Consider the following 19,957-nt stretch of genomic DNA (forward strand, 5'->3'; position numbering starts at 1 on the left):
AGCGCGGGTTCGGTAAAAACGCTCTTTTTCTGCTACAAGTTTTCAATTCAAGTAATTTAGTAAGCAACTGAACTGTACTGAGCAGAATCGTCTGTATGAATTTCAAGATAATAAATGCGTGCTGTATGAATTTAGAAAAGTCTTTTTCAACCAATCAAAATTTAGCATCGTCATACTGTATTTCCATATTTTTCTCAATAATGTTTTCGAATAATAGAATGTTTTATGTGTACAAATGAGAATGGTTAATGAAAAAAATGGTGGCTATTTTGGAAATTTCAGCTTTGAATGTTTGGTGATCTTTCCTAATTGCAGAAGGAGGCTCCGAACAAAAGTGGGCTCCTTTCGTCGAATAAATTTGAGGAGCGTTCTTTGAATAAATTCGCGTACCATTCTTAATTAACCTTGAGACAATGTTTGTTTCGCGATACGTTTAGGTGAAGACCACCCTTTAAACTGACTCATGAAATAATTGGAGCCCTATATGCCATATGGGATGCCCATCACTAATGCAAAAGGACGTACACAATCTTCATTTTTTTTCGCACGACTTAATGTTATTCATAAACAATGAGGACAGCTCAAAGTTGGAAATTCAAACCAGTAATAAACATTTTTCAGATTTAAATGCTTGTTTGATGATAATAATGTCCTTGTTGCGTAATTTGACTCGGCATACGATTTCAAAGTCACCATTTCTTCTGTCTGCCAGACTATGTTCTACTCAAAAGCTATCCTCAGGACTGGAAAAACGATTGTCTGCCATGGTTACAGCCAAAGACGTTGTCATATTTATGAAAGGAGTTCCGAATGCACCACAGTGTGGTTTCAGTAATGCGGTGGTTCAGATTCTAAAAATGCACGGAGTTGAAGATTACGATGCCCATAACGTTCTGGAAGAAAACGAACTTAGAGAAGTATTCAGTTTATTTTTTTTTAGTATAATCTGCATTCTTAGCTGAAAGGTGCTATTAGCGTTTTGTGTTTTTCCCTCCAAACACTCATTTTTTCTAAATTTTGAAGCCAGCCGTGTAGTCAATTGAGTTGATCAACTCCGCCATTTGCATTGTTAATTACTAGCAAGTTATGAGACGAGAACGTGTAAAACTGATATTGTTAAACTAACTTAGTTCTGGAATTTGAAGTTCGTCTGTTAATAGCTCGCTAAAGGGCTCTGCAGCAGTTTTCCCCCAATAAAGAAGTTTTTTACCTGAACAAAGGAAAAAGCCCCGCAGCATAAAGTTGCAGTTCAGTTTTGACCGAATTTTTGGTTCCGACCCCACTTGTGGGGGGAGGAACTATATACTCAAATGAGTTTTTTTTTGTTCAGACAATTTTGGCCGACCGATATATTCAGCGTAAAGAAATGTGAGTGGTATCATTAAAAAGCTCGTCCAGCGTAGAATTTGGAATTAAACAGATTTTTTTGAATTTCGTGTTTTTCGAGAAGTTATCGAGGTTTAAAGTTTTGTGTGAACAAGTGATGTTTGGCATGATTTTGTTCACTTTTTTGTTCACTTTCAAATTGAGATTTTTTAAATAAAGTTATTAATTCAAAGTTATTTTGTATGCAACAAATGAAACAATCTTGTGTTTCTAACAGACGAAAAGCCATAAAAAACGGTAGTTTTCGTCTCATAGGGAAGTTTACTGTTTAAAAAAATCGGTTTCTATTTGACTGCTGATATTTTAAAACCATTTCATATTTTTTTCACTAGACTAGTCAGTTTGAAATCTAGGTTCTGTTTATGCAAACCCCATTTACAGTCAAATGATGCTCAGCGAACAAATAATTCGTTTTTAAGGAATCGCCCATTTTTCTATGGCTATGACTCTGAGTTTTCGTAATTTTTATTGAAATGTTTATTTTCTTTTTAAGATTTTAATAAAATTTTGTATTCCCATGACATAGACTCGTTGGTTAAGAGTGCAATAGGCTTCCTAAAGAGCAGTAAGTGAACCTATGTAGTAATTTGAGTTGATAGCTAATGGATGTTAAGATTGGTTGATTTTTGAATTTAGCCTTATTATTGCTTCTTTTTTCAACTTGTTACCTAGTCTCAATAAAATAAAGTCAGATCTGCTTTTTAGTAACGGAAAAGTAATTTTGTGTAGTTAAGGTTTTCTCTGATTGTATTTTGACGTTGTTACTAGGTGCTTTTAAGCTTAGATGTTATTTTTTGCCATAAAAATGTTTTTCTTTTTGCTCATTTTGTTGTTTACTTTTTTTCGTAGTCTTGTTAATGGTGTGAGATTTCACGAGCGCTGTTATCAGGCTTGGCATTATGTTCAGCAGTTTGTGTAACAATTTTTTTACTCAAAGATTTAATTTTGATTATCTCTTCATTTGGCTGACAGTTATGTTAAAGATGTAGATCAGCGCGGGTCGGAACATCATGTGCAAAAGCACATTAACGAGCCTCCTTTTTAGTTTTTAAGTGTACGTTTCACAGAAAATGTGGGCTAGGAAAGCTTTGCTTGATTCCCTTCTCTTACCCAATGAAGCTACTACCCATATAATATTGTCCAAAGTTACCGGAAGAAATGAAGCTACCCGGAGATAATTTAATCTATAAAGATAGCCAGTGGTTATTTTTGTAATTGTGAAATATTTCACATTGCACGATCAGAAAAATTTCAGATTTTACATTAAAACTCTGAAGGAATAAGATCTTGATGGAAACCTAAAGTCATTTTTTCAGTCTCGCTTGTCTTTTCTTTTTGGAATTTTCTAAAGATGTGTTTGTTTTTTTAACATTCTTTTGCTCCCCGCGTTGACCACCGTAAATAAATCTTGGCAACCATATCCGAGCCATATATGGTGACCAAGAAAACTTGGAAACCATATACCTGACCAAAATCTCCCCCAATCGGGAACAACTGACCAGGCCCATTACACGAAAGTCCTAAACCGTTCGCTATAATACATTCCAACTAGCATTACCATCAATAATCCGAACACGGTTAAAAATTTACTGAATACTGTAACCCCAGAATTCGCCACGTTTTCAGCTCCGTCTTTGACAATAAGATCCTGGCATTGCGGAATGATGGTGTTAATCCATACGCCAAATTTTGGATAATATGTCCCATTTCGATTGAACGATTTAGTTAACTTCGCGTTTTCAAACCAGAGGGCATAAAGTGTCTGACCAGCTCTTTTAGATATTTAGCAGGCTGCAAGTGAGCGGTTCATCGGATCTGCTGAGTACGCAGAACTGCAAAGCCTGAAGGGCTAACTCAAATTATTGAATGTTTGAGAACCCTGCTTTCTGTCCCCACACTTTTTTTGCTCGTCATTTTGGTTGATTATTAACGAATTCTCGATTTCATTATTCAAAAATGCTCTTTCCTGAGTTTTATTAACAGTCGAATTTACGTTATTAAATGTTGCTCCAAGTAAACGATTTTTTGCAGATTTTTTGGGATAGTTTATTTTCACAGAAGATTTTTTCTTGGTAGTTCTTTGTTAAGTCGAAAGTTTAATTAAAATTTGTTTTTGCTATTCAACTGATCTGCAGAATTGCAACAAGAACCATTTGAAGAAAAAAACAAACGTTTGCTTTTAGATGCGATCGTCTCCGGTTAAAAATGAAAGGGTTGAGTGCTTTTCTAGAACATTCTTTGAATTCTCAGGTGAATTTTTCACTCTTTCGTTCTTCATTTTTGAGTGATCTATATTGTTCTCACTCCGAAGTTAGCTTGTTGCTAAAAAAAAATGATTGCAGCTTAGCAACAAGCAGGGACTGATAGCCGAGTGGGCAGTGCTTCTTGTGAGGGAGCGGGAAGTCCATGGTTCTAATTCCGGCGTGGTCAACTGATTTTGCACCCTTAAAGAGAAATTGACCTAGGCTACAGCCCCTGAATTCAATTGCCTCGTCTGTTGTTCAAGAGCAATTCTTCCGACATTAGTCGGTTTATGTTTTGTTGCTAGCCATTTTGCAATCGATTATGTCTGCTAGATATCTAGCTTTGAGTTTTTCAAAATGTATCGAAACATTCTGAAGCATTAGGAGGCATGAGACGTTCTCAGCTTAAATCATTTAAAGCTCAACCCTTATATTTTCGTTCACAAAGTTGGGTGTCTCTTTTGGGTGTTACCTTTTATTTCTGCGCTCTAAAAATATTAATTGGTCTGATTTGTCTGAGAAAGGACGGGCTATCAGGAAGTATCTAACCTGAAAATGAGTTTTATGATTAAGATTAATGTTTAAATATTCGATATTAACAGCCATGCCGTGTACTCAAACGGCTATATATTAAGCACTGGGCTTGTCTTTTTTCATTATGGTCATATTATTGGTTTTTATCGTAGGAGCTTTTCGTACCGCGATCAGAAGTAAGTAAGTACGGAGTGATATCTTGATAGTGCATTTTTAGCGTCTCGAAGTTTTTGTTAAATTTTTCAACGAATGATAGTTATCGTGTTTAGGGCGTTAAGGTGTTTTCTAATTGGCCGACCATTCCTCAAATCTACTTCAAAGGAGAGTTCATTGGTGGATGTGATGTGCTATTGCAAATGCACCAATCGGGAGAAATCGTTGAAGAATTACAGAAGCTGGGAATCAAATCAAAGCTTTTAACTCAGGCTGAAAATGAAGCCAAAAAGTAGCCGCGAGTTGATATTTATTTAAAATGAACTGTTTTTAACTAAAACTAAATTTAGTTGAATTTGACATAGCAAAATGTGTTTTTTTGGTATTTTAGCTCAAAGTAGCTTTACTTGTCATTGCTGATGTTTAATTGCTATCAAACGAAGTTTGTAGCAATTATATTAGTCCTGTCGGTCTTTTTTATGCGATTTTTTGCTTGACCGATTTTTCGTCTGATGCTTTTGACTTTTCGTTCTCAAAAACGGGATAAACAGGTAGCGCCCAGCGGGAATTAAGTGCTCTTAGAGCCTTTAAGCTCTGTTTCAGCTAAAACAGTTTTGGAGACTTATACTTATGGTGTGAAAGGCGGAAGAGAGGATGAAGACACCCCCACTGATGAACCCCCGCAGCTATTGCCCCCACCCCCCACCCCGCTGTTGCCCCCACTCCACCCTCCCTCTCCCTTGCCCACCTCCACCCTCCCTCTCAATCAGCCCCCTAAGTGCAACCCCCCCCCCCCCCCCCCCCCTCCCCCTCCCCACCTCACCGTGGCTACGTTCCGACAACCGATCGCTAAAAACGCGCAATTTGATACTAATTTTAACAATTTTTTTCTAGCTTTTTGAAATTTTTTGTCATTTGTTTGAGCTATTTCAGTCCGAGGCGTCAAGGAGCCTCCTATAGGGTTTTATAATAGGTTACTGCAAAGTTTCTAGTGAGAGTGGAATGGTTTCAACAATTTAACATCACGAACTTTAGCATTTTTACGTGCAAATTTTTTCAATTTTTTCGACTTTTAGTTTCGGTTATTCAAGTTTTTACAGACCGAGGGACCAGAAAAGCTTTTTAAGGGTTTAATAATAAGTAACTGAAATATTTTTATATGCCATCGAATAGTTTTAAACTTTTTATTACCACAAATTTTTGACAAAACGTTCAAATTTTTTTCCTTTTTTGACTTATTTTTCATTTTTCACGTCTTTCCAGACGCAGGGTCCAGAAAACGTCCTTAGGGGTTTGATAAAAAGTTGTTGAGAAAAAATTATTTGCAATGAAATAGTTTTAAAACTTTTTATTATCTTAAATTTTAGCAATTTTTTCGTTAAAATTTTCATTTTTAAGTTTTTCAGAAATTTTTGTCGGTTTTTAGTTTTTTGTCGCCTCAAGAGCCGGGGAACCTTCTCTATGGTTTGACATTAGGTTACTGCATTCTTTCTAAATGAAATGGAATGTTTCTCATGATTTCAACACCACGAATTTTAGCCTTTTTTTAAAGAAAACCTGCAATTTTTTTTCGATTTTGAAATTTTTTGTCATTATTCAGGTTTTTCAGCCTAACAAAAAATCTCCGTTAGTGTTTGAAAATGTTTTTCGGCCATGGTTTAGTTTTCAACTTTTATTATCCCAAATTTTAGCAGTTTTTTATGCAATTTGTGATTTTTTTAAAGTATTTTGAATTTTTTGGTCAATTTTTAGGTTTCTTCAATCTCAAGAGCCACTTAACGTCCTCTAGTTTGATGATAAGTTACCGCATAGCTTTTAGATATGACGAATAGTTTTTCAAGACTTTAATATTGGCGATTTTTAAAATAATATGTGCAATTTCAAGTTTTTGAATCTTTTTGAATTTTTTATCATTTTTTCCGCACCAGGGTCCTAGGGACCTCCTACAAGGCTTGACGATCGTAGTTTCATAGTTTATGAAGTTAATAGAATGTTTGTCATTTTTTTAATGATTCAAGCTTCTGCAATTTTTCGATAAAGTTTAATTTTCTTCTAATTTTTGGAAAATTATCATGATCCCAGTTTATGGATGTTTATGAGCCAGTGAAACTATTTAAAGCTTGAAATAGGGATTCTGGATAGTTTTTTGAGACAATGAAATGGTTTTGAAGATGTTTTTATCTCCCTTTTTTAAGATATCCGTTATTTGATTTATTTACTAACAAGGATAGAAAACTAAAACTCGAATCAAGCTAAAGCTAGCCTTACTAAACCGTGGCTAGCTACTGACGAAGCCAACCACTCGCTGGTCGTTTGAGAGCAATTCGCCCGACGTTAGTCAGTTATGTTTAATAGCCGCCCTTATCTTCTCAGCCGGCTATTATAGCGCTCATATATTTTTTACTTCGTCGAATTTTTTTTCGCTTTACCCATTTTGCCGCTTTTTCGACATTTTGCGTGAAATCTTTTTGACTTCTCTAGGCTAGTTTCACTCTTCTGTCATTCTGCTCAAAGTCCTTTTAAACAGCAGCTGCTCAGCAATGCAATTCAAAATGAAGAGAGTCAGTACAAAAAAATCAAAGTCGAAATAGAAACGGGATAAACCCATAAAGCCCATTTTTAGATGCCCGGTACTTGAACTTTGTTCTCATGAAGTTTCAGTTACTATCTATAATGCTTATTGGTATTGATACTAGACCCTGTAGCCTCTCACTGAGAGACAGGAGTATGTTCAATTACGAAATGACATCAAAATAAATCGCACTTAAAAATGTTTTATACAAAAATCAATTTTTGTTGATATTTTTTTTCTTTCAATCCCAATAGTTATGGGAATCAACGGCGGCTATTTTCCGCAATCTGGTGGGTATGTTTAAAAATTTGGACGAGAGCTTACTAGTGCCAAATGTATTATTTACGGTTAAATGTTTTCAGGTAGAAAATGACATGTGTATTTTTATATCAGTTAGAATGTTCTGCTTGTCAAGTGTCATTGAAAATAGCAGGCCTTGAAATTTACAATTGCAGTTACGCTTGAGCAACCATTATGACCTAAATTTCTTTTGTACATTATTAGTTTGTTTGTATTTTCTGTTTTCATTATTAGCCAATATCGTCACTAGAAATTACTTATTTTGGAACTGAAATTATGGACTGGTTAGATGTGTGCTTCCTTTGCCTTGTATTTTTCCTTTTGCTCTGGTTCTTTGAGAAAATTTGTATCTGGGGAATTTACTTCCTGGCACGTGGAAAAGTTACAGTCAGCGGGATAAACCTGAGAGGGATCCATAACGTCCAGGTCAAATTAAAAAGTGTCCATTTCGATGCCAAAGTTGTCTATTTCAACTACAGAGATCGCCATGTTGTTGTTACGATAGAAGGTCTTGATATTATTTATCATCCGTTAATTACTCAAACCAATGCTTCGAAAAAGAAACAATCAAGTCATGATCCGACGGAACTGCGCAATTTCTACTTACCTTCGCCGCTGTACTATGTATTCAAATTCGTAAGATTTGAAGTTGCAGATGTTAAACTTGTTGTTACATCTCGTTCCTTGAACATAAACTTGCAGCATTTAGTGCTAAAGGGTGAACGGGAGGAAAAAAGTCCGAGCCGAATTCAGATTGTAGCTCTTTTCAGAGCCATTAGAATATCGAAGTTTATGGTCGAACAATCGGAGCAGAGAAATATCTTCACGTGTTTTGAGGTTTCGTTTCAATTTATCTTTGAAAAAGAGAGTTATTCGTTCACGACACGTTATAAACTGTGGACCGTCGATGGCGATATCAAAGAGCCAGTTATTAGTTTAAAAAATATTCTCAACATTAAAAATGAAGCTGCATTGTATAACGTCAAAGGTAGTTTGAAACCGAAATTCAAGTTCTCGCCAGAATTGCTGGTCGCCTATTTTCATCATAACTTTCTGAGGCAGTTGAGTAAAGCTTCGAAACTTCCGCCCGTTATTACAATAAACACTCACTGCTTTAAATTGGAAGATATTTTGCCTGATATTGAAAGTTCTTTGTGTACTTTTACGTACATGCAGGCCACCATTACCATACTTGACAAACAAACAATCCATTGCAAATGTTCGATTCCTCAATTCGAGTGCCATTTTACGGAAAAGAGTGTGAGTACATTGCTGATCCAGAACTTCAACTTAATCTCTGATATAACAGCGAGGTCAATTTCGGCAAGGTTGGGTTTCGCTGAACTCGATTCTCAATTGCACGTTCGCCCTGACGAGGATTCGTTTCCGATGGTTGACTCGATTCCGATATCTTTGGAATGTTCGCACTCGGTCGAAGTTTCAACCCAGGTCGCAATTTCGGAAGAGAGTTATACCAGAATGGAGCCAACTACAAAATACAGCAAGCAGGAATTCCTAGATTTAGATCTGGACGTTAAACTGAGTTTTGAAGCCTTTATCAATGACTTTAACGTGACTACCTATGGTGCCTCAGAAAACTCGCCTCATTTTTGCTTGAAGGAATTCAAGTTTATGTTGAATGGATCCAATTTTGTCTTCCGTTATTGCTTGTACGGTGATGTTATCAAGATCTGTACAGCTCCTTTTGTCATCGATGCGTTCATGCAAAGCTTGAAGCGAATTATGCCTCGAAAGGCTTCAAATATTCGAAGTACCCCTGTGGGATCTCCATCACCTAGCAACGAAAAAAGTCTCCGTGACTCCCTGGATAAAGGCAGTTCTCACAAGCTGAGTTTGATTAATGAATTTACCTCAATCAAGGTGATCAAATCCCTGTTTTTGTCAGATCCTGACCCGGCAGGAAAGAAGATTCACAAAATTTCTTTGTCCGTTTCTGAAGTCTCGCGCGAGTTTGTGGATTACGCTGAGTTTAAGTTTGCGAATTTTTGCGTGTCCGTGCATCACGATGACAGAATTGTGAATTTAGTTGATGCGTCGCAATTCTCGCTGAACGAATTGGCGTCGCCATGGAAATCAATTGACGCAAAGCTGAAAAGTTTTTCTTCGGATTGGGATCCGAGTTCGCATATGACTGTGTTTATGATGGTCAAGTGTTACTCAGCTTTAAAGAACTCTCTGAAGAAGTCGCCAGAAAAATCAAGTCGCCTTAAATCCAGGAAAAGTATTGAATCTAAGGATCAATTGGTGTCCTGGAAAGTTGACTCAAAAATGAGAAACTTACCTTTGGTTTCGTTCACGTGTAAGACATTCTCGATCCACGCCAGAACTCTGGACCCTGGTGAAGTTGCAACTGGCGAAGAACCGTTTTCGAACACGTTCGAACTTGCGCTGCTTGAGGTTTCGGTGTCGCCGTCAGCTTTTGGCATGAAATGCTCAACGTTCAATGTTTTTTGTGATCGTAACATGAAGAAAGTTGTCAGTCCGCTATCGAGAACCATCAACGGAGAACTGGACGATGATGGCACTGGAAAGAAACCTAGCGTTGAACCTATCTTTGTGTTTAAGGGATTTTTCCTTCAATATTCTTCTATTTCTGCAACTACCAATGCAGATCGTGAGAAATTTAGTCTATCATCGAAAAATCATATGCTGACAATGGAAGTTGATTCATGTAATATCAAATTCCCTGATGGATACGTATTCCATAGGAATTTCTCACAATTCACATTGGCCAGAAAATGGCTCAAAGCTTTACATTACCCGTCATCAAGTAGCAATCCTGCTTCAAATACAGACTCCCCAGTTAGCAGTGCCTCAATCGCGTCAAATACGAATTCTCCTGTCAAGAAAAAGTCGACGTTCGTTTGGCCAGATTTCAACTTTACAATAACTACCTTTACAATGTCAATCGATGATAATCTGTTCGAACAGCGATTGAGTGAAAATTATCGGCTTCTTTTGGACGAAAAGGTTGAACAAACTGATCGGTTTATGATTTTTGAAGAGAAATGGCAACAGGTTTGCCTCAACAGTCCTCCCGAAATGTGTAACGAGGAATCATATGAACGAATGCTGATGCAGTTGCTTCAAATGAACAGTCGTCTATACATTGAAAGGTGGAAAAAGTCACGTGACTACTTCCAAAGCGATGGAAACTTAGTCTGCTTAACCCTTTCTAACTGGCAGATACTGTGTCTGGCTGATGAAGAAATGACAGGGCGTGAAAACATAATTCGACAAATGAACGAGCTTGATGGAACGACTACAGTGCCTGAGGAAATTCAGTTTAGCGCTCAAGCTTGTAGAATTATTTCAGTGACTGCTGAAACTTTGTCAATTAATGTGAGAGATTATCCAGACCCGATGTACGCCATTTCAAATGGCAACATCGCTGGAAAATTTTTGGTCGCCATTCCGAGAGCCGAAAACACTTTTTCGTACGTTGACTATTCATTGGGTCCTCATTTCGAACCTGCCAGGTTAAAAAGGAACCCGGGAAGTCAGAAATGGTTCCAGAATCTTTCAATGACGTGTGACCAAGTAACGTTCAATTGGGGTCAGAACCGTGACCCAGGCTGGAACGAGGTCAGCCATGGCATGGCGTTGATCAACAAGCCTTCCGCGGATCCTAGCCCCCCGCTTCCATTTTGGGATAAAGCTAGATTAAAGTGCCAAGGAAAACTACTTTGTTATTATAAGGAACTTGAAATCACTTGGTTATGCACCTTGGATCCCTATAAACAGTCTGAGAAACTGAGATTGTTGTGGAAGAACGTACACTTTGATTGGATTCCTAACAATTTGAGCCTTTCCGGTGATTTGAAGGTTGTCATACAGACGGCAAGTAAATCACCTCTCACGTTCATTGATGCTCCCAGAACACGCATGTCATGGAATTTTGTGTATAACTGTTTGGGTAACCCTACCGCTCACCACGCTGTAGCGTTCCGACCTCAGAACATCTACTTAGAGGACTACGACACCTATTCCAGATTCAGATCGCAGAGTTTCGACGTGACCTTCTCAATTTCTATACGTCCGTCCATACAGAGTGATATGAACACTGCCATCAGTGATGAAACTTTGCTGACCAGCGATTTGCCATTGGGCACAGCAAAAGTTGACATGTCCAGTTCGACATTCAATTGGTTTCATCAATTCTCAAAGCTACTTGGGTAAGTTCTTTGAACTTCGTCTGAATTGAAAAAATGTGTCGCAATTACGTGGATCCTGCTTATGATTTCTTACTTTTTGATACTTGCTTTCAAACGGCTATTTCCTTTGTACAACTTGATTAGGAGTATTGGTGGATTGTCTTTTCATCGATAGTTTTATTGTGTATTTGAAACATGAATTATCGTATTAGAATAACTCGGCATTTGTTTTACAAACTTGCTCCCGTCTGGGTCTGCAAAAACTGTTGTTAAGTGTAGAGTAGTACAGAAAAATTATAGTCGCCTGTCTTTTTGAATGCAAAATTTTGCGTATTGGGTAATAAAATTGTGCTCTGAAATTAACCTAAAGCTCCTGAATTCATTCAGTTGGCAGCAGTTTACTACCAAAAGTCAATTGAAAACAGTGCCAAAAATAATTTGATTATATCGATGTTAATCTTGTTAGTGGTTTATAATAGGTGCCATGTTGGCGTCATTTGAAGACACTTTTTGATGGTTTTTTTAGTGATCCAATTTTTGCGTATTCTGAAATTATGTCTGTTGCTAAAATAAAACCGATTGTAAGCGGTGACAGTACATAGTACTGTATCGTAGTAGATAATTTCACCAACTCCGAGAGGACGTGGGTTCTAACCCCTCCCCTTTCAGAAGTTTTTCACCAAATAAATTTCTAGCCTATGCCCCCTTTCTTGTGTTTGGCTCACCAGTCGTGCGAGAACAATTCATCCGACGTTAGTCGGTTTATGTTTATTATCAGAAAATTGAAGTTATGAAAGATAATCTGGCAAATCTTATTTGTTTTTTTTTTGAATTCAAGCAAACAATATTAATGATCTGTGATGTTGTACTTGAGTCAAACTTCAGACCAAATGAATGGCGCAATTTTCAAGTTCGTTTTAGAGTCAAGAGAAACAACAAGTTTTGAGGAATTTGTCAGATGTTAAATTTTTTTCAAATGTTGTTTTCTGTTGTTTTTAATAGCTGCGAAGGTGTAATCTGTTCGTAGATATAATGCAGTGATCTTGTTGTTTTTACAATTGTGGCGCTGTCTTATAAATATGTAATTTCTGTTCACACATTTTTTTTTATAGCTGCGAAGCTGTAAGCTGACGGTAGCTATATTGCGGTGCTCTTGGTTTTTTTTTGTTTCGTCGTCTGACGCTTTATTTTCGTTTTACATTTGTTCTAGAACATTCTGTCTCGTCACTGCTTAAATGGCTTTTTCGCGCTTGATTTCACGCTTTCTGCATGACCTAAATTGCGGTTATTCAGAAACAGAATCTGTTCCTAAAACAAAGTTGATTGTAAGAAAACAGATTGTATGGTCCGACAGCCGAGTGGTTAAGGCGACTGGCTGTTAATCCGGAGATCACCGGTTCGAGACGCGACAGGGAAACTTTTTTTGCACCCAAAAACAACCTCATTTGAAATAAACTTGTAAGTTTTATAGGCGGCGGCGATAACTATTATCAACTCACTTCTGTATCTTTTTCCATCTGTTTTTTACGGCACGCAAGTCTATTTCGCAGCTATTCCGGCAATCTGCCGGCTATGTTTTTGAATTCATTTGAGTAGTATTTTTGGTCACACCGAAGCAGGAAAAGGAGCGAAAAAGCGAATTCACATAGGTTCACGGAGGTGATTTTGACCTCTGTTTTGTTAAGTATTTTTACTAGCCGCCATCAGCCTTTCAACGACTATCGACTATTATTTAGGCGCTCTTTTTTTCAATTCGCATTACTTTTTTGATCACTTTTTTCCTTTTACATATAGCACTATTTTCACATTTGACTCCTGAATTAGAGCATCCAGATTCGTTATAGTGGTTTCTAGCTGGTATTTTTTAACGCTTAATTGATCTTAGAAGGTGAATTAAGTATAATTTCAGAATATAGCTGAAACTGCACGCCAAATTAGAACACTTTTTGACAACTGAATTATTATGTCAATTTCAATCTTTTTTTTCTGTTGTCATCCTGATTTTTTTGTCATCCTGATGTATGTCAAACCGGTCAACGCGGTTATTTTCCGGCATTTGACGGCTATGTTTTGAATTTTCGTTCGGATTTTTTCTAATAGATTTCCAAATCCATTCTTAGTCATGTCTAGGTCTAATTTTTCGCTTGGTCAATGAAAAGTTTTTAATTGTAGTTCAGGGCTTGTCATGCTATGTTTGTGATTTTGCGGCATGACTTTGTTTCGGTTTCACCTTCAAACAGCCAAGCAGAAAACGTTTTTGAATGACTTATTCCTGTAACTAAGGATTGGGCGGGCTTGATGTCATTTCTCACTCGCTTTAGCGAGAGTTGCTTTTAGTTAATAAATTTAATCATACGTTGCTTACCTCACTCAACAAAACTTTTGAATTGTGTAGGTGTCAATAGTTTTCAACCGTGCAGATCAGTTATATGACCCTAATCAGCTTTTAATTAAAGAATTTAGAAAAGGGGCAATCTTTTTGCCTAATTAATTTGGCGTGCCTAATTTTTTGTTTTGGTTGCTTCAACATATATGTTGACGACGATTCATTTTTTCTTGAGAGATAATTCTGTTTCTCACGTCAAATTTGTTTTTTCTTTAACGTTCTGTTTACGAACAGTGTCCGGGCGACATTTTGATTAACTGTAGGCATTTTTCTTTATTATATATTTACAAATTTGTGGAAACACTTTTTGGTAACGCGAAGCTTTGCTTTTTTTCACTTTCTGTGCATTAGTTCTATATTGAACGTGGCATAAATTTTTCTTCTGTTGTTTAGTACTACTTCGAGGCCTATTCGCAGAGGCAGATTCTACAACAACGTACGAACTAGGAAGAAAGCATCACTAATGCGACACTTCAGAAACTTCATCACTAAATTTGACACACCCGCCATCACTTACAACTATCGAGTGAGCGAGAAACGCAATCTGGGAATCACAATGTATTTCTCAAGTGACTCGCGTTTGAGAACTGAGCAAAGTTTGTATTTGGAACCCCATGATGATCGTCTGATTCGTCGACCAGCGACACGTTGGGTTACTCGTTCTCTGATATTCGACCTGAGTAATTTGTACATATTTGTGATATCGGACAATTCTGAAACCGAGGACCAATGTTCTTTAATGGACGCATACATCAAAGAAAAACGTCATACGGATCCCCCGATGAAACTTCACTTTTTGTCGATTCAAACCCTGTCGTACCAGAAAACTGAAATCGCCCCGAACACGGTTCGAGCGAGTGCTTCGGGCTCGGATGAAGTTGTGTACTTAACACCGATGCATTCGCTTTCGGCCGCGGGAGTTCACGCGACGTGGAGTCGTCGGAACCGAGCGATAATCATGCGTTTATACGATCAGTACTCTTTTAACAAAAGCTTGCGTCAGAATTTGTCTTCGGACGCCTTGAAGCCGATTATCGTCGTCAGCAACGAAGATCCGAAGTCGAAGATTGAGCGTCGCAAGAGTGTGTTGCAACCGTCAATGACGCACAAACGTCCATCAGTTGGCAATAGTTTGGAAGAGCTTGACGATTCGGATGTTAGTAGTTCTCAAACTCCGGCGAAGCATAACCCGTTTGCGGATCCCTTGTATGAGATCCTGGTCAAGGACATTGACAGCAAGAGGTTCTTTGGGTTCAACGAAGAGAAATACATTCCTGAAGATGACGAGGATGATGAAATATCTCTGCTTGATGTCAATCAACATGAATTGAAAGTGGCAGTTTCCGACATGCAGTTGAAAATGCTAGGTTTTGATACCCCCGGGTTGATTATTGTCACTGCATCAGATGCGCAAATTGATAAGTATCAACACGAACCTCAATGGTACGAGGATAAATTGTACAGTAAAAATTCTTTGGTTGTATCTTTAAACGACATGCAATATTTCTCAACGCTGAGCTATAATGACTTAGTAGCGTGTGAAGAAAATGATGAAACAGTTTCGTGGCTTCCTCTTAACATCGTCAATATTGAATCCCAGAACCTCTCGAAGTCTATGGAGGAGCAATCATTTCAGGAGGAGGTTCTGACCGAAGCAATTGGGGCGTTGGTATCGTCTTGTGGTTCATACAGACTTCAGAGAATTATAAGCAGGTGCTGTTGCAACGTATCTATTGCCAATGTGAAAGCGCTTTCGGAATCGGATAACATGCCGATTTATAACGTGCCATCTAAGAAACAAGTTTGCAAGAAAGCGCCCGTTTCTCTGTTTAGACTTCACCATAATGACTTGTGTATAAGCACAAACTCATTTCAGTACAGTTTAGTGCTCGACATTGTGAACAATCTGATTTTGTATCAGGAAAAATCGCGCAAGATTTCAAACGAGAATTTGAAAATTCTTCGACTTTCAATGCAGGTTCGAGAATTCGCGGAACTGAAACTGGCCATTATCAATATGCAAAAGCAGTTACGAGACGGTAACTTTTTGTTGAAACAACTTAAACGAGAGAAAGTTGCTACTGAAAACAAAGTTAAGTCACTTCAGTTGTCGCTAGCCAAGCAAGATCCAGAAACAGACCCGGAAACCTTGAGGAGATTAGAAGACGAAATTACTTACGGTAAAAGTTTTGTCCTGGTGCAAGAGCAAGGGGTTCAAAACCAAAAAGACGAGCTCGAAGCAGCTGCCCAGAGATTGCAGTTAGCGCTCACCTGTTACAAAGAACTGCAGTTAAAGAGTAAGATCCACTTGCCGGGAAACGACGAGGTTCCCGTTGCGTCGAACAAAAAGGAAATCATTTTTGCAAAAGCCAAATGGAGTCTAACCGAAGTTGATGGGCAAATCGGATTTGCCGATGTTTGCTTAACAAATTTCAAGTACACAAAAATATCAAGGAATGATGACAGTTTAGATCACAGAGTTTCACTTGAAGATGTTGAGGTTAAGAACCTGATCAACAATGACCATTTTGTGGACATCTTGCAAACCCACGAGAAGAATGCGAGAAATGCGTCTAGCAGTTCTGACTTATCCAGTCAAAATGACAATGACGAACTTAGTCCAGACAATGATCGAGGTATGATTTTGGTTGTTCAGATGCGAGAAAAGCCAGCAGTTGGCGGAATTCAAATACGAGAGCTTCTGGACATTAAAATTGCGACTTTGAATATTCATTTAACAGAAGCGTTTTGGAAAACAATGAAGCAGTTTTTGTTCCCAGTTGAGTCAAAACGAAAACAGGAAGAGGAGGAATTACATCAAATGAGACTTTTAACTACAGCATTGCCTCATGATAAATCTAGCAGCAAGTTGATTCTGAACAAATCGGGAAGCAGTTCCTATTCTCTAAGCTCTGCTTTGGCCACCAAAAATAAGAAAAAGAAAGTTAAGAAAGAATCGAAAGATCGCGACTTTGAAAAGCTTTACAGTAGCCACGCGGGAACCGATTCCATTGATTTGGCGTTCGAACGTGCGGCAAGGAATTGCATGTTTGTGATGATCAGGATAAGAGAGGTGCCATTGTACGTGACTTATAGAGGGGATAAGAAGAAGAACATTGAAGATATTCACAACATGCATATTGTTCTTCCGAGAGTAGAGATTCACAACATGACTATGACATGGCGCGATTTGTTAAATCATGTCAGAAGTGAAGTCACGAAAACAATCGTGAAAGGTATGTGTATTTGTACGCCATTTTTTTTAATACTACGTCACACTCTTCATTAGTAGGCTGTTGACGTAATGGATAGTATCTGTAAAAAAATTTACTGTAGTAGTGCAATGTTAATTTTTTTTTTGAAAAAAGCTGACAGTTAAGCATTTACCGGCAGAAAAGCGCTGAATTGCTGGTGAAAAAAAAACAAATGAATGACCGCAAATCTCGACTGAGTGATTTCAAGCAGAGTCACGTAACCTATAATTAAGTCGAGATTTGCGGTCATTCATTTGTTTTTATAGGTTACGTGACTCTGCTTGAAATCACTGAGTTTCTGGCGTTTATCGAGATCCACGGAACGGTTCGAGATATAGACCAGAATCTTGAAATGATTTTTCGAGTCACTCAACCTTTCTTGAGACACGAGCCTTACAAGTTTTAAAATCTGGGACTATATACAGGAAAATGCTGGGTCTAGAATCTGGCAGTGCAGGGTCTGTTTTTTTAAAACTTACAAGAGTGTTTTTCAAGCAACATTGTACTTATCTTACCTCACATTTTTCGGCTTCCAATGATTTCACTCAGAATTTGATGTGGAGTTAAAATAAAAAACTTTAATTGAAATTAAACAAGAATTAAAATAAACAAGAATAAATTGATATTTAGGTTGGATGCAAGAGAAACTGAGATTGGGCGCATACAGAAACAGCAAAATGCTCACAGATGAAGACCAAGCAGCCCTCATGATAGACAAAGAGAAATTGCGAAAGCTCAACGAACACCATCTTAGCAAATCTAAATAATAGTTCAATAGTTCATTACATTTCGCCATGTCTGATTAATCTAATTAATTGATAAATAATCTTTGCAAGAAATGATATATTTGTAGTCTATAATGGTGCTTGTTCTCAGATTGCTATTAATTGTTGATTTTCATTGTTTCTCTGTTTTGATAATGAGCTGATTGATTCTACATTTTAACTTTAAAATGTCAATAAATTTATCGAATGATTTGAGGGTTTTCTTCATTGAAAGTTCCACTGCCTTGTTAATTGCGCATTTACTAAGTTTTAAACAATTCTTTGGGCCCGTCTTATGCAATTTAATTTAGCTGACAATAACATACAACTATGCTGATGAATGTATTGCTGTCCCTATTATAAAAGTGCCGAAAATTTTTTGGCAAATTTTTTAACCTTGTTTTTTTTAATCTTCAAAAATGTAAATTTAGAGTTATAACCACAACAAGAACGTTTGGTTAAATATTTACTTTTTCAAAATCGCCTCGTAAATATATGAATAGTTTGGTCTTTATACTTCAGAAAAATTTCCTAAAGCCTCTTACTTGTCTATCTATTGGAACACGTTCATGCAGTTTGACCATTTCGCTGCTTAGTTTTTCCTTAAATTTGTTTTTAGTTTTCTCTTTTCGGATTTCAATTGGCAAATTATTCCATTTCCTAGAAAAATTTCTGATCAGTGACCTGTCACTCCATTTGGATTGGCACTTATTCTTTGGAAAAAACTGGACAGTTCTGCAGTTTTTGGTCAATTCGTACTTTTCAAGAATCCTGAAAGAGGAGTTTTTGGTTTCTCGACTACTCTGTTTATATTGTGAGAGGAGGTCAAAAAATTTAAGAAGACAAACTTTTTTAATGAAAAGCTCTGCTGGTAAAATTTTGTCTTTCAGTAATAGATCTCTTGCACTGTCAAACTTTTTGCGCAGGTGGCAAACCTTTATTCCCCAATTTATTTGTTTATTAACTCTTTGAAGTGACATAACCGACAACGATTGAAAAAAAATTGCACCGAAATTGAGATGGGACAAAACAAGTGATTTAAAAAGAACGATTCTTGCTTTTAGTGGTAGAAAATGTCTTACTAATTAAATTGACCTAATAGCATTTGCCATTTTTGTTAATGTTTTGTTCAGCTGAATGTCAAAATTTAGATTGTTATCAATCATTATACCTAAATAACGACAACTTGTTTTTGGCTCTATGAAAATTCCATTATAATGAAATTGTTCAATTTTTGATTCACCAGTTTTTGAAAAAACCACAATTTCTGTTTTATCTCTGTTTAAAGTTAGCATATTTTGCCTCATATAACTGTCAGTACTTTCAAATACACTGTTAATTTCGCATAAGAGATTTTCATCGGATTTGGAATGACAAATAATGCATGTGTCATCTGCAAACTGTAAAACGTCCTCTCTTTTTTTCATTTTTTCAGGGAAGTCGTTGATATATATTAAAAAAATTAAAGGTCCGAGAACTGTTCCTTGAGGTACTCCGTGATTTATTGTCACCCAGTTCGAATATTCTATGCCGTTCTTTACGCATTGTTTTCTGTTAGACAACAAACGATTCTAGCATTGCAATTGATTCCGTACTAAATCCATATTTAGTAATTTTTTCGCGAAAAATTTTGTGAGATATTGAGTTAAAAGCTTTGGCTAAATCCAAGAATATACTAACAACGGTTTCGTTTTCTTCTAACAAACTATTCACTGATTCTGTCAACGATATTACTGTGTCATTCGAAGATTTTCTTTTCAGAAACCCAAACTGATTTTTATTGATTATTTCATACTTTTCAACATGTTCTAGCATTTGTTGGAGCAAAAGTCTTTCAAAAATCTTCGCAAGAGTCGGTGTAACTGAAATTGGTCTGTAGTTTCCTGCTTCCAGTGGATCCCCTTTTTTGTAAATTGGAGTTACATATGCTTTTTTAAGTATGTCAGGAAAAATGTTTTTTGATATACATTCGTTTATTGCAAACTGTAGATGTGTTTCAATAGACATTTTGCTACACTTGAAGGCCATGTAGTGAGTAATCCAGGACCCGCTGCTTTGTTTTGTGGTAATTGATCAATTACAGTAAACAGTTCTTTTCTCGTTATATGTCTGAAGGAAAACTCAGTTTTGTCAAAAGCAAAGTCCGGTAGCTCAATCTTTTCTGTCTCGCCTTCGTATAAACCTAATTTA

The 19,957-nt window shown here is 37.1% G+C and overlaps 2 protein-coding genes across 2 annotated transcripts; both read left to right on the forward strand.

The window, feature by feature from the left end:
• The first annotated feature begins 624 nt into the window (after positions 1-624).
• On the forward strand, positions 625-4,701 carry LOC142353570 (glutaredoxin-related protein 5, mitochondrial-like). Its single transcript, XM_075405848.1, has 2 exons — positions 625-917; positions 4,433-4,701. Exons 1-2 carry the CDS (start codon positions 639-641, stop codon positions 4,610-4,612), a joined length of 459 nt encoding a protein of 152 aa, XP_075261963.1. The 5' UTR covers positions 625-638; the 3' UTR covers positions 4,613-4,701.
• Positions 4,702-7,254: 2,553 nt separating this feature from the next.
• LOC142353282 (protein hobbit-like) lies at positions 7,255-17,978 on the forward strand. The gene is made up of 3 exons (XM_075405514.1): positions 7,255-11,384; positions 14,143-16,985; positions 17,634-17,978. The coding sequence occupies exons 1-3, from the start codon at positions 7,465-7,467 to the stop codon at positions 17,768-17,770; spliced, it is 6,900 nt and encodes a 2,299-aa protein (XP_075261629.1). The 5' UTR covers positions 7,255-7,464; the 3' UTR covers positions 17,771-17,978.
• Positions 17,979-19,957: the final 1,979 nt, after the last annotated feature.

The sequence above is a fragment of the Convolutriloba macropyga genome, chromosome 14 (assembly GCF_964194025.1).
Source record: "Convolutriloba macropyga chromosome 14, txConMacr16.3, whole genome shotgun sequence".
Taxonomy (NCBI): Eukaryota; Metazoa; Xenacoelomorpha; order Acoela; family Convolutidae; genus Convolutriloba; species Convolutriloba macropyga.

Bases quoted from the DNA above. Each gene is read 5' to 3' on its own strand.
- LOC142353570 (XM_075405848.1), top strand. From the start codon at position 639: ATGATAATAATGTCCTTGTTGCGTAATTTGACTCGGCATACGATTTCA. The intron at 918-4,432 runs GTATTCAGTTTA...TATCGTGTTTAG, and splicing joins AAGAAAACGAACTTAGAGAA to GGCGTTAAGGTGTTTTCTAA.
- LOC142353282 (XM_075405514.1), top strand. From the start codon at position 7,465: ATGGACTGGTTAGATGTGTGCTTCCTTTGCCTTGTATTTTTCCTTTTG. The intron at 11,385-14,142 runs GTAAGTTCTTTG...TCTGTTGTTTAG, and splicing joins CAATTCTCAAAGCTACTTGG to TACTACTTCGAGGCCTATTC. The intron at 16,986-17,633 runs GTATGTGTATTT...ATTGATATTTAG, and splicing joins CACGAAAACAATCGTGAAAG to GTTGGATGCAAGAGAAACTG.